The 14569-nt window shown below is 41.3% G+C and overlaps 2 protein-coding genes across 2 annotated transcripts in view; both read right to left on the bottom strand.

Annotated features, from left to right (window-relative positions):
- Window positions 1-1112: 1112 nt before the first annotated feature.
- On the bottom strand, window positions 1113-3331 carry LOC115789985 (zinc finger BED domain-containing protein 4-like). Its single transcript, XM_030743609.1, has 2 exons — window positions 1836-3331; window positions 1113-1697 (listed from the first exon to the last, which is right to left on the bottom strand). The coding sequence occupies exons 1-2, from the start codon at window positions 3215-3217 to the stop codon at window positions 1172-1174; spliced, it is 1908 nt and encodes a 635-aa protein (XP_030599469.1). The 5' UTR covers window positions 3218-3331; the 3' UTR covers window positions 1113-1171.
- A 2189-nt stretch (window positions 3332-5520) lies between these two features.
- veph1 (ventricular zone expressed PH domain-containing 1) overlaps window positions 5521-14569 on the bottom strand; it is a 77042-nt gene continuing 67993 nt past the window's right edge. The window contains exons 12-14 of the mRNA XM_030744974.1: window positions 11713-11849; window positions 8204-8257; window positions 5521-7892 (exon numbers count right to left, since the gene is read on the bottom strand). Of these exons, the coding sequence (XP_030600834.1) occupies window positions 7710-7892; window positions 8204-8257; window positions 11713-11849 (374 nt within the window). The 3' untranslated portion in view covers window positions 5521-7709. The remainder of the gene's footprint in view (window positions 7893-8203; window positions 8258-11712; window positions 11850-14569) is intronic.

Raw genomic sequence — 14569 nt, 5'->3', positions numbered from 1 at the left:
AAACAGCACGCTAAAATTAAAAGCAAAAGACAAACAAAAAACATCTATGATTCTTCACACAAGGCTGATATTATTGTTGATATTTCTATACATTCAGATACTATAATACTTGTACAGTTTGTGTGGTTGTTAAAATCTGTGGCTGTTTCCATCTTGATAATCTCACTATGCTCAATAGATAGATAGATAGATAGATAGATAGATAGATAGATAGATAGATAGATAGATAGATAGATAGATAGATAGATAGATAGAACTCATTATGAAGACAGAACTCTAAAACTATCGCTAGTTTCCACTATAAGTATTGGCCCCAAATGTTTGGAAACTAAGCCAACATGGCAGCATGACAGCACTGAGAGCTCATATTGGTACTTGAACACAACTCTGACATTCATATTAATCACACATTCACGTCAAAGATCGAGAAATCAACACTGTTCAACCAAAAACAGTAAGAGTTAGCTTTATGATACAGCGCGTGGTGGGGGATTGTTTGCCATAATATATTATTATAATGAACCCATAAAGCATCTTATATGGGTCTACCTGCTTTAGGACAAACAACTGTGGATAAGTGTCAGGAAAGCCATAATTAGATCTATAGATCACTACGTATAGATCACGCTGCCTCTCTGTGAGCAATGTGTTTTTTGGGGTCAGGTGTAGGGTTTAATATTTTTCCCGAAAATGGCATGAATCAAATCCCGGGAAAAGACGAGCAATTTCCCGGGAATCCCGGGAAAAAGTGGGTTTTATTTATTTTTATTTTAATTAGGCCTTCTGTAGCCTGTGTCTGGCTTAACCTATTTTGATATTGTAGATATTTTACTCAACTCCATTTTAAAAGCGAAATATGTTTAAGTAATCTATTTCATGAGACCTTCTTCACACATTAGGCCCGTATTCTAATTCATGATTGTTAGTAAGTGGCTGCAAACGAGGAAAAGAAACACTCGAAGTTAAACAGATATTTCTTTATTGTTCAGGCATATACTATAGGCTATATAATGCAAGATAACAATATATAATAATATAAAATTAACAACAAATTAAAGAGGAAAGAAGTACAACTGTGTATTAAAACGCTTGAAACGGAGGCTGAACGTGCCTGAAATGAAAAGTAATGCTTTCGCATTAAACGAACCCTTCTGTCAATATTTCCTTAACTTTAACATTCGGAAGCTTTCTTTTTTTTCTGAAAGTGTGCTTTTAAGAAGCAGAGAGCATCGAGAGATTCTGCGCTTAAGCGATTTCGGAGTTTAGTGACAAATTGGCCGCAGATAGAAAATGCTCTCTCCGCCTCCACGGATGTAGCCTGAACAGAATGCAGGGCATCAAACAACTGCTGCAGGTGGGGCGGTCTCCTGTTTGTAGCTTCGAACAGAGAAAACTCTTTGGTCAGAACTTTCATGAGGTCACCCTCTTTGATTTCATCTGACGCCGGCGTAGTGGTCATTGAAATGGCCTGCTGCAGATCCAATGCTAGGTTCCCTTCAGTTGAGACGTCTTCAGTCGGTGATGTAGGTCTGGCATCTGCATCACCCTCGCTCGCGCTCTCTTCGGAGAAACGGCCGAGGAAAAGACGCTCCACAAGTCCCTTAGCCGTCCGTATCAGCATCTGTCTTGATGGCATGGTGAAAATCTCAGTGGGCCTTGGTGCTGGTGCGACTAGAACACCGGGATCCAGAAGGTACCTGCCAAAAAATATAGTAATGAAAATGAGCGGATTGACCAAGGCCTCATTCTCCGATCACAAAATTAATAGGCTACGTTACTACTACTACTACTACTACTACTACTACTATAATAATAATAATAATAATAATGCTCACCTATACAAAGATACCAAGTTCTTCTGTCTCCGTTCCATGAATCTCCTCTCAATCGCATCCCTCATTTCAAGGCTCAGGGGGGTGTCCTGCTTTGTCAACTGGTCAATCATGAAGATGAAAATCCCATCAGCTTTAACGAGGGTGGTGTCACGGTTACAAAGCGATTCGACTCCCATCTTCACCGGCTTTAAGCAGGAGCTGAGTTGCTGAATGAGTGCAAGCTCTTCGTTGGTGATGATTAGTGCATTGTTGATATCAACGAGGGTCTTCGTCACTGGTCTGTGTAGTGCAATGTAGCGGTCCAGCATGTCAGCCAAACTGTTCCATCTGGTGCGACAATCCAAGATGAGTGCCAACTCTTTCCCCTGGTCTTGTTTGACACATTCCCTCAGCTTGTCGTTGCTGACTGGGGATTTGTGGAAGTGCCTCGCAATTTTACGCACTCGCTCCACGCTCCTGTACATGTCCTCTCTCACTGACCGATACCCATCCTCGCACACAGCTAACTCGTCATCAGAGTCTTCACTGCTCTCCTCCTCTTCTTCACTTGCTTTGCTCTCTCCATCAGAGGTGGCACGGTGGTAGAGCACATCTGTGACAGCCAGGTGAACTGCGTGGGCATAGCACAGCTGTAATTCCGGCAGCACCAGTCTCCCAAACTTCACCATCACTGATGCTCCATCCGTAGTGCAGCACACAATGTGTTGGTTCATGTCAAGCTTGAAACATTGAAGCTGATCGTCAACCAATGCTTTCACTTTTTCTGCTGGCATTGTTCCACGGACATGTATGACACCTAAATTCCAGTAAGTTTGCGCACCGTGCACATTTATGCTCATGTACCGCTTATGTTGGGAAGAAGTGTATTCGTCAATGGTCAACGAAAAACGCAACCCTTTCTTCACCATGTCTTGGAACATTTCGGCCAGTTTAATTTTCTCCTCGTTCGCAAACACTCTAACCTGCTTGGAGATTTCTGTGGGATTCTTTGGGAGAGTGTAGCCATCCCTCTTGAGTGCTGATCTCAGATACTCACATTTCGCCATACTATTAAAGGAGAATCCATCAAAAGCTGCCATCTCCGCTAGTATTTCTTCAAGAGACTTGCTGCTAACTCGGCTAAAGTAGCCATCCAGCATTTTAGCACGTTTTGAACATGATGGCCTTTCTTCGTGTTTGTCATGTTTGGACTCTAAATGTCTGCGTAGTCCGCTTGTTGATCCACCAGAACATTTGACGACTCGGTCACACAACATACATTTGGCGCTGTCATTATCTATTTTTGTAAAATGCCCCCACACAAAACTGTTCGTAGACATCATTGCCTGTATGCGCCTCGCTTCTGCTGAGTTACCGCAATACCGTAAGTACTGTTGACTCATCACCCCATCAATGTTACCGTATGACAACAAATCGACGTGCGCGACTTTTTTCCCGGTTTCCCGTCTTACGTTTCCCGGGAAACGGGAAATGGTTCTGATCGCATTTCCCGGGAATCCCGGATCCCGGGCTTAAACCCTAGTCAGGTGTTTCGAGCTAAATGGCAATGCCCTTATCTTAACACAATGTTGATATTTATTACTGTTTGGGTAAAGACCCTGCAATATTAGAATGAAACCCCAACAAGCAGATGAACCAAGCACTAGGCGACAGTGGGAAGGAAAAACTCCCTTTTAACAGGAAGAAGCCTCCAGCAGAACCAGGCTCAGGGAGCCTGTTTCAGGGGGGCCGGGCAGAGAGAGGTGGGACAAAAGGCAAACTATGGGAAAGAGCGCCAGAGTTTAATTAATAATTATTACTGATTAAAAGCAGCAGTGGTGTAAAACCACACAGAGAAGGAAGATAGCGGACAGAAAAAAAGATGATAGGATCTATTGATTCTGATCGTCTGCACTTCAGTAAACCAAGTTTCCATCTAGGACCACGAATATCAAATTCCTTTCTGTCCACAGTCTCTTGAGATATTTCCATGCCCCTATGAATATAAATATGACTTTTTATAAAAACTGAAGTGCAGTCACAGGGGAATATCCCTCTGACTTTAGGGTCCAAAGCCATGTGTGTAAGTAGGTCATAAGGAAGGAAGGTATAAAAATGTGAGGGAGAGGCATGATGTAAATAATATTATGTGTAATCAGATGCAGGTCAGTTCTGCTGTGTGTGTGTGTGTGTGTGTGAGTGTGTGTGTGGGGTGGGGGGCAGCTAAAAGTACAAACAGTGGTAACCTGACCTAGTGGGAAAGGCTGTGTTATGGCTGCATTTACACAGCTGACAGGGTTTCAGCTGAAGGGCAAAGTAAGACCAACGAGACTTAGCTCATCTGTCAAACAAGTTAAAATTAAAACCAACTTTGGCATTTTTAATGTTGCATACCCGCCCCACAAAAAAAACAAACAAACAAACAAACAAAAAAAACAAAAACAATAAAAACCAGTGCCAAGACAGCATTCACCTCTGATGGGGTGTCAAAGAATATCTAATAACTGATTCAGCACAGCTGAGTGTGAATAGTTGTCTGGTGCAGGCGGGTCAGAGTTTAACTGGTTAACCCTTCGATGCAAAAGTGGGTCAAAACTGACATTCATTTTCTTGTAATATCTTTGTAGTGAAAAAGTGTTTTGAGTTCATATTCCAGGCATTCCTCAAAAAACATCAGGCCATTTAAAATTTTTACTTTTCTTTTCTGCATTTTACAAATTTTTAGTTTTTGTATTACTGCCCCAAGCTGTCGCAGGTGAGTCAAAAATGACCCACATTCATGTCCTATGGAATTCCATGAGCACTTTGATTCTTATCAGCTTAACAACTGATTATATATATATATATATATATATATTCTGTGGACCACACAGAGTGTCACCCCTTAAGAAGATTATTTTACATAGCCAGAAGTGATATTTGTAAGTTTTCTTTTCTTTTTTCTTACATCACAAATGTGTGTGCATTCATGACTCTTGACTATCATCAAATTTGCCTATTTTTTTACAGTACCAGTCAAATGTTTGGACACAGTCATGTTATGTGTCCAAACATTTGTGAAATTAGCTAGGTAACATTACTGTATCTATTGCACATCTGTGTGCAGGCATGTGCAGTTAGTTATATACAGTAGCCATATTGACCAAGGTGGGTTCAAACCCAGACCTTCTCACTGTGAGGCAACAGTGCTAAACACTGTTCCACCGTGCTGCCCATGAACTATTTAATTCAACTGAATTCAATTTTATACAGCACCAAATCACAACAGCTGTTACCTCAAGATTTTTAATATTGCAAGATAGAGACCCTACAATAATACAGAGATAACCGAACAATCAGAAGACCCCCTACGTGCAAGCACTTGGCAACAGTGGAAAGGAAAAACTCCTTCCAGCAGAACCAGGCTCAGGGAGGGGCAGCCATCTGCTACGACCGGTTGGGGGTGGGGGAGGGAGACAGGACAAAATACATGCTGTGGAAGAGAGCCAGAAATTAATAATAACTAATGATTAAATGCAGAGTGGGGTATAAACACATAGAAAGTGAAAAGAGGTGAGTGAAGAAGAAACACCACCCAGCAGCCTAGGCCTATTGCAGCATAATTAAGGGTGGGTTCAGGGTCACCTGATCCAGCCTTAACTATAAGCTTTATCAAAAAGGAAATTTTTAAGCCAAATCTTAAAAATAGAGCGAGTGTCTGTCTCCCAAAACCAAACTGGGAGCTGAAGGCTCTGCCTCCCAATCTACTTTTAAATATTCTAGGAACCCCAAGTAAGCCAGCAGTCTGAGAGTGAAGTGCTCTATTGGGGTGATACGGTACTACGAGCTCTTTAAGATAACACGGGGCCTGATTATTCAAGACCTTTTATGTGAGGAGAAGAATTTTAAATTTTATTCTGGATTTAACAGGAAGCCAGCGAGCCAAGGTAACGCCATTCCGTTAACACCCATTTTGTGTGCACACACACACATAAAATGGATGTTGACATTTTTCTGCTGCTGCAAAATTTTAAAGTGATATAAAATATTTCAAACATGAAATCATTCATGTGCGGACCAAAGTATAATATAGAATATCAAACAGATGATTATTCTTCACCAAAATGACAAAAATGGCCTAAAAACACACACTGAATCTACGACTTTTGACACACTTGCAGAAGAGTGTAGGGTCCAGTCACTCGTACATCCAAGGGTTAAAGAGAGGTGTTGACACAGGCGGATATTTTTCAGGTGGTGCATCCTATGAGTTAGAGGAGAGAAAAGAGAGAACTGGAACTAGAGCCACTTCATCCATCCACCACTTTTTTTGTTTTAAAGTATGACAGCTCACCTCCACTCTCCGAACAAAAGCCTTTCACCGAGTCATCTAAAATCAATACGACTGAACTGGCCACGTTTCTATATCCACAAGGAAACCACTCATTTACTTCAGTGATTTTTTTTTTTTAGAAACCTGTGAGCCAAACTCCACTATTAGGCAACAGTCGGGCTGACACTGCTCCTTGTAAAATTGCTGCATTATTTCTTGTTTGAAAAAGCCTGAAATAGTGCGTTCCCTACAGTTACCGCGATTGCAACAGAACAGAAACTGACCACTGCACGGGGCTCTTAAGGGACTTGCTTCATGAGCCACTTTAGCACAAAGGCAGAAAAGAAAATAGTATCACAAGTTTAAGTTGGGTTTGTTGGGAGGATCGTTCCTGGCATGTAAAAATGTTGCCGCCTGCTAAAGTCGTACTGGCCTTTCACCAAAGGAGTCATTTTTGAAAAAAAAAAAAAAAATCATAATACATTTTTTGTCTATCAAAACTAAAAGACTTCTGTTAAGTAGAGGAACAAAGACCCTGTGTCTCAACTATATGCGCCCCCCCCAAGAGGCCTATTAGGAAAAACCCAGGTTAGTGATGAAAAATACAGAATAAAGCAAAATACATGACACAAAATGAGTTTAACATATCCTATTATGGGAATTGTTTGACATTTTAGGAAATCTGCTATAGCTTCATTTGACAGCTGCACAATGAGACAGCGCTGCGTTGCCATTTCACTGGACACACACAGATACATGAACACAGTAAATAAATAATCTATTTCCTGAAGGGGTCCACGCTCATTCTCTTTCAGACACACACACACACACACACACACACACACACACACACACACACACACACACACACACACACACACACACCATATTCCAGTATCGGGTGCACTCCCCATCTGTTGCCCATTAAGCTCCTTTTTCATTCTTCCTGCTTTCAAGAGGAACTGCTCAGTATCATTATTGCTACAAGTCCTTATGAGGTCTGTGCTTTGATTAAGTCTTCATTGTTAAATACTCCTCTGGACATCTCAATCATCATGCATCATTAAACGGAGAAATCCCGACTTTGTGCTGATGCTGGCTTTGTTTGGTTGTCGAAGCGCTCTCCAGTTTCGAGAGGAGGAAGTTGAAAACTCCACGCTGTGTTGGTCCAGTCAGGCGACATCAAAACCCACAAAACTTATTTAACACTATAACAAACGTGTGTGATCACTGATGATGGTCTATATGTCGAGAAGCATTGCAAAGAAGCAGGTTTGTTTAATGCAACAGTAAATAGTCGTGTTTTAAATAGGTCACCATCCTTCATCAGCCTTTTGTTGCTGGTTTGATGAGTCTTAAGTCTAAAAATACTGCATAATCTTTCTTTTTGATTGTTTTTTATTGGCGCTCCATCATTATTGTGACTGAAGACGGAGCTGGTGTGAAGTTGCAGTGCTACCGACAAGTTCCTGGCAGTGCATTTATCTGTTTTCCTTTTCAGGTCATACATCTAGAATAAATGGAAGTCAGTGTATGTTTGACTGTGCTTTCGCATCACGTGGGCGTCTCTGTCGGTGTTGGTCTCACAGGTAGGTGGTAGCCTCCCTGTTCTCCCTCTCTTTGGCCTGAGCCACAGCCACATTGATGCACTGCAGCCACTCCTCAGCATGTTTCTCATCCTGAGCCTTCAGCACGTACGTTTTACTGTCTGTGAAGATCTCAAAGGCACGCGGCAGGCCCCGATCCCGACGCTTCTTGGCTACCACCTACGGAGAAAAATACGGATGAGGAAGATTAACAGAGAAGATGATTAACTCAGACTTAATCATGTAGCTCACGGGAGAAAGCTGCTGTCATTTTTTAAAATGTATTTTGGCCTTACACTGCCTTCTTCCCTCATATTTATAGTAACCTATTTATCAATGTCAAGCTGTAACTCAAGTTTTCTAATAGAATTTCTGGAGGTGAGCTGCTCCGCTGGTCACTTGATATAATGGCTTTAAACAGTCAAAAATAACAGTCGTGGCGATCAGCAGTGAAGACGTTTCTGCAGGCTCTGACAGATGATGACAGTCACCTTGACACTTTGGACCTTGCTCAGCTCAATTGGGATGTCATCCAGCTCATCTTTCTGTGGGGAGGACAGAGAAAAAGTATTTTACTTGGAAATTAACATTTTAGAATACTTGGCAAATTGCAGTTCTTCTCTCATCTGATGCTGCATAAACCACAAAATGACACTAAACTGACATTTATCCTTAGAATATATAAAAAAAAGATGGAGTATTTTCTCTGAAATGTAACTTGAGTAGAAAGTAACAAAAAAGAAAAGGCTCCAGCATAGTCTAATATATATTTCACAATTCTGAAACGACCCAGTCTTTGTGCAGTGACACTAAGTGTTGCTTAAAGTGTGTTAAGAAATGTGTGAAAAACCACACAGATGTAGCCTCTTCATTTTCAGGAACAGCTTTTCCTAGCATTGCTTCCAGTACGTTCTGCTGTTTCTACAGAGCTGGAAATGAACTCCAGCCCCTCCTTTCTGTGTTTTACCCACCTACCATGAGTGCCATTTTAAATTGTCTGCGTTGGTAAGTGTGTGGATGTTTGGTTATGAGCATATTGCAACACAGCTATGTGGTTACGACCACTTAACCAAATATGGCTGCAAACTCATGGCAAGTGACCACATCTTTTCTTTAGTGTGTGTGTGTGTGTGTGTGTGTGTGTGTGTGTGTGTGTGTGTGTGTGTGTGTGTGTGTGTGTGTGTGTGTGTGAGCTAGAAAGCAGTTGGAGTTGACTCATTCACAGGGTATGTTCTCCACTGAGGATTCAAACAGACAGCTGATTGATTTGAGCTGATTATCTAAGCCCTCAGACTCAACACGATTTAACTACATTAAATTTACCTTCATACTATGAATATAGCATTTCTAAACATACTAGTTTTCTTTAGAAAGCTTCAGTTATTTCTAGTTGCACGTAATAGCAGAATTATTTCAGAAAAAACAACAATTACCAGGGTCAATATTATTACCCCCCTGAAAAACTGACCTTTTTATTGAGCCATAGCAAAAACCACTGCTGTGCAATGATGTGCTTTAACTCTGTAATGCTCAAGTCTTGAAAAAAATCAAGTTAAAACTGATGGTTATCTTCCAATTTACTCACAGTATAAAAACTCCAGCAAACATCTGAGCTGTCACTTGAGAAAACATCATGCCAAAAACAAAATGCATGCCCACGAAGTTATCACAGCATTTCCAAGTGTTAAGGACTGCGGTGATAAGTAACATCAAGAAATTCTGAACCACACGGTACAGAAGAAGCCTGGAAGAGGAAGGAAGCAAAGATTTTAAAGACTCTGGAAAGAAAACTAGTGGGAGATGTGTCTGAAGACCAAAGACTGTCTGCCACGACCCTAGTAATGACTTTGCTAAGTCAGGAGTTGTAGTCTCAGAGAAGACGATCACTGGAACCCTACATAGGAATGGACTGCGAGGCTGCAGACCAAGAAAAGCCAGACTGAAGTATACTAAGGGCAGTCTGGAGAATGATTATACTTGAAGCGCGTCCTTTGGTCAGATGAGCCCAAACTAGAGCTCTTTGGCCATAGAGATGCTGCTTATGTGTGGAGAAAGAAGTAAGAGGCGTAAAACCCAAAGAACACCATCCCTATAGTGAAACACTGTGGTGGGAGTTTATGCTGTGGGGATGCTTCAGTTCTAGGAACTGGGAATCTCGTCAAGGTGGAAGGAATCACGAAGAAATAAGGATGTGAAGGTTTTGTGAAGATTTTGAAAGAAACCTTCAAGCACTCAGCAGCAAAACTGGGTCTTGTCTTCCAACATGACAACGACCCAAAACATACATCTTATATCTACATTTTCATCTTGTAGCTGTGATTCCTTTTGTGTCAAAATATTTTGGGGATATTATAACACTTATTATAAGACTTCTGATTCTAATTCATGGCTGTGAAATGTTGAAACAACATCAGTGTTTACATGTTCTATATAACAGGGTCGTTGAAAAATGGCAATTGGACTTCTTTAAGTTTCTTGAAGACGTTTCACCTCTCATCCGAAAGGCTTCTTCAGTTCTCAAAACAAAAGGTGTAGACACCCAGGTATTTAAAACACAGTGGGGTCGTCCCCTGGAGGTGGTTGTGACTGTTCATGTGCATAATCACATGCGTCAAGGTGTGAAAAAGGAGTGGGTCATTACAATCAGTAGTTTCAGGTGAAACCCATGTGGGACTTAACCCCATTCTATCAAATGTGCTATTGAGGTCACCCGAAGAAGGGTGTGAATGGGGGTTGAAGCACCTGGGGAGGGAGCTCAGGACAGCATTGTAGACGGGGTGATTGGTTTACTTAATGCAAACAGTTTTCAGATCTCTTCACGGTAAAAGAAAATGACTGATCAATTGTGGCCACAGAAAAGATGGAACACGATAACCAACTTGGCACAGCAGCAACAACAACAACCACTGGCATAGATTCCTTGATACAACCCTCCCAGGAATTTGTGTCGCTTCCTAGATTCAAACCAGGAATCTGTCACATGTTAGGCGACTGTGTTAACCACTACACTATGGAGCCACAGAATCAGTTGTTTTCAATATGTAAAAAGGTGTTTGTTTGCTTTTTCCCCTTGTGCACCAGAGTACAAGGAACGTCTCAGTTCTGACAGTCAGAGCTGCTTCATCATTCAGTATGAAGGAAACACTTTTTGGTTCTCGTCAAGAAAAACGTCTTTCACAATATACCAACCACCTCCAGAACCCGCTGGCAGCGATAGACAGGGCTCTGAGAACAAAAACACAAAACCTTCCCAATCTGTGGTGACTGCAAAACAATAGACTCCATTACCATCTGGACGTTTGTTTAAAGTTTAAAAAAAAAAAAAAAAAAAAGAGCACGAGCTGTTTTCTGCATTTCAACTGCTGAATATTCCCATATTTCCAGAAACTCCTCTGAGCCTTTCTCTGATTTTGGAGAGATGACACTGGCTAAAGCCCAGATGACACTCAGTCTCAATAAGTTTCTCTTGTGCAGATGACTACTACAAACTAGAATATAAATATGGGAACTAGTGGTGTAACATATACAAATGCATACAGTTTTTCAGACCTCATATTTTCTTTCATGCTGCTTTTGCTACATGTATTTGATGAAGCAAGGACCTTTGCTCAGATGAGAGTCAGTATTCCTTGCACTCACACATCATGTTCAAGGCCCTGTGCTACTTGTGCATAATCATTTCTGCTTTGAGTCATAGTTGGCGAGAGTGAGTCATGTTGTTGAAGCATCACACTTTGGCCTTGGGAGTCCCCCCAAGAGTCCTTATCGGGGCCAAGATTTGCTACAGCTGGATTCACCAGATGCTCCTGAGGGACGGCTGAGCTTATCACGAGGTGGGATTTCCACCGTTTCATGCAGTTTCATCATGATTTAAATGACACAGAACACTAAAACATATTGGCAACTTTCTAAGTTAGAGGACAGGGACGATGCGTGTGTGTGTGTATTCATGTGTGTTTGTGTATCGATGTTTGAGGCTTCATTTTCATTGTCTACGTACTGATTTGCCTCTCCGGAAGAGGAGCTGATTTCCTGCCAAGGTGAAGTAGCGGGTTTTCCAGCGCTTAATGAACTTCCAGCGGACCTGCTTCTCTTTCAGCTTCCCCTCGATCAAAGGCTGGCCCTCCTGGTTTACAACTAGGTAGCACACAACAAACATAAAGGGAGAAAGAAGAATAAAAAAGAAAAAAAGAGAATAAATAATAGTAGATTTTGCTTTTGCCAATTTACTTTACAATAAAACTAAAAGGTCAGTCACTATTTTCTATTCATGAGCTGGCAAAACAGATTCAAGGCTTCAATCAGCTTGACAGGAGCACTGTGCTCACAGCCTATGTTGTCAGCAGGTCAGACATGTTTATGGCAAAAGTTGGGAAATTTGTGTTGAAGCAGTTGAAACATAAAAAAACAACTTAGCCCAATAAAACAAAAACAATATCACAAACCAAAACAGCTCAGAAAGGTAAAACACAAAAGAAGCTCAGTTAAACAAAAAATAAATAAATAGAAAAAGGCTAAAATGGGTTATCCATTTATTACCCACAGCCATTCACCAAAGCCACAGCCATCTGCATCAGCTGATTGAGGCCTCCAAACATTGAAACTCAAATCAAATGGCAATGACAGAAGAGAATTTCCTTTGCAAGTGATATGGACGCATTTCCTTTACTTTTTATTATTTCTTTGTTTCTGTCTTCACTTTTAGTCGTAATTTTCTAAAGCTCTCAAGTATTTTGAAGTACAGTACTGTGCAAAAAGCTTGTGCCGCCCCTCATTTCTTTAGATTTTGCCAGGAAAATGGGAAAAAGCTGCAACGATTTATTGAAATATGTACAAACATAGATGGAAATACAGTATGTAAGGCAGAAACAGAGTTTGTACAATTCTAACGAGCCTGAAAATCAATGTAACCACTTTTATTCTTTAACACAACCTGAACTCTCTTTGGCAGCTTTCTTGTCATTTCTTTAAGTAGTCTTCAGGAATAGTTCTCCAGGCTTCATGAAGAGCAGAAGCTCTTCCCTGAATGTTGGCTGCCTTTTGTTGCATTCTCTGTCAACACGATCCCACACCGCTTCAATGATGTTGAGGTCCGGGCTCTGAGGAGGCCACTCCTTGACTGATCGTGTTCCACTGCGTGCTTTTCTATCCAGATATGCTTTTACTGCACTGGCAGTGTTTTGGGGATCATTGTCACGCTTAAAAATGAATACATTGCTAATCAGATGTTTTCCAGATGGCATGGTGGATCAAAATCTGAGGTACTTTTCTGTGTTCATAATTCCATCAATTTTGACAAGATCTTCAACATCACGGCCTGAAATGCAACCCCAAACCATGACAGAGCCTCCACCATGTTTTACAGATGGCTGTAGACACTCCGTGTTGTATTCATTGTTGTCAGCTGATCTGCTCTGTACTGATGACAATTTAAACCAAAAATGTCAAATTTGAATTCATCACTCCATTAGACCTGTCATTGGTTTTCATTCCAGTTCTTGATTAATTTGGCATAGTCAGCCTTTTCTCCCTGTTTCCCTTCCTTAAGAATGGATTCTTGACAGCCACCCTTCCATTGTGTTATGTGTAGACACAACACTGTTTCATCTTAGGGCTGCACAGAAGAAGCTACTTTCAACTTCCCCCTTATTCACAAGGGGTCACCACAGCAGGCAGCTCTGCATGTTTGATTTGGCAGATTTTTACACTGCATGCCCATCCTGATGCAACCCCAGAAGGATTTGTGTCTCCTCCCAGGATCAAACCAAGGATCTTTTGCTTGTTAGGTGAATGTGTAAACCACTACACTGGGCACAATTAATCAAATTTTAACTCTGATCATGATTTTAGCTTCTTACAATTATGTGAACCTAATTATGCAGTATTGAAAATGTGTTCTCTTTGAATAGAAGCAAAGCTAAAGCAAAGTGCTCCTTAGATCTGCGTCTGACCATGTGCCTGCCTGCACCGGGCAGCTTGAAGTTTCCTGAACCAGTCTGGATGAGTAACACTGTGTTAAAAGAGACACAAGAAAATTCAAATGTCTGGCACAGGAGAAGTTGAAGAGCTTGTGCCTCGAAGCAGAGCATTATATGTTGTTTGGAAGTGACACATGACAGCCACAGACTAGCTGTGAGAAAATTACCTGTGCTGTTCTTGCAGGGCTGCTGGCAGGTTAAAGAGTGTTTAATGCCTACCTGACTGCGTCAGACATTAGGGTCCTGCATAATGTTTCTAAATGTTCACGGCTGCAGTGCATATGTGAAAACTGTTACTGTGTACTAGGAGGAGTGTTCAGGAGGCTGTGCTCCGTGGGCATGTTTCGGCATGTTCAGATTTGGCGCCAGTTTAATGAGAAAGAGGACTGAACAGAGCGGCTCTTTGTATCTGCCATATTGTGGTAAAAACTGATTAGGCAATCTGATCAGTGTTTGTCTAAATGTGTGGGCATGCTGCGCAGATGATTCCCAAAGGGGCTTGAAACCAAACCAAACACACCATGAAAGGTCATCACAACCCCAAATCAGAAGAGAGGAGAGAAGAAAGAGGGGCTTCTTTGCTGCTTTTCCGTTTCCACATAATTTCCTTTCCTTTTACGGACAGCTAAGAAAAAAAAAAACAACACATCTGACAGCATTATAAACACATTATATCAAGGCTGATAATTTTTTCACTGGTATTTAATGGTATGTTTTGACATTTTGCAAACGAAATAATGGAACGGTTTATAGAAACGCAATGCGGGACTGTAGAACACACACTGATTCCAGTGCTCCTACCACTGTAGGGTACTAGTCTGTGTGCATTTCAATTTTTAAAAAGTTGTGTGATGCATAAATCCTTGTGTCTCATCACTT

The sequence above is a fragment of the Archocentrus centrarchus genome, chromosome 13, assembly GCF_007364275.1.
Source record: "Archocentrus centrarchus isolate MPI-CPG fArcCen1 chromosome 13, fArcCen1, whole genome shotgun sequence".
Classification (NCBI taxonomy): Eukaryota; Metazoa; Chordata; class Actinopteri; order Cichliformes; family Cichlidae; genus Archocentrus; species Archocentrus centrarchus.
Note: the sequence above shows the minus strand (reverse complement) of the source record. Positions and strands in the feature narration are given on the sequence as shown.

Bases quoted from the DNA above. Each gene is read 5' to 3' on its own strand.
- LOC115789985 (XM_030743609.1), bottom strand. From the start codon at position 3,217: ATGAGTCAACAGTACTTACGGTATTGCGGTAACTCAGCAGAAGCGAGG. The intron at 1,698-1,835 runs GTGAGCATTATT...ATTTTTTGGCAG, and splicing joins AACTTGGTATCTTTGTATAG to GTACCTTCTGGATCCCGGTG.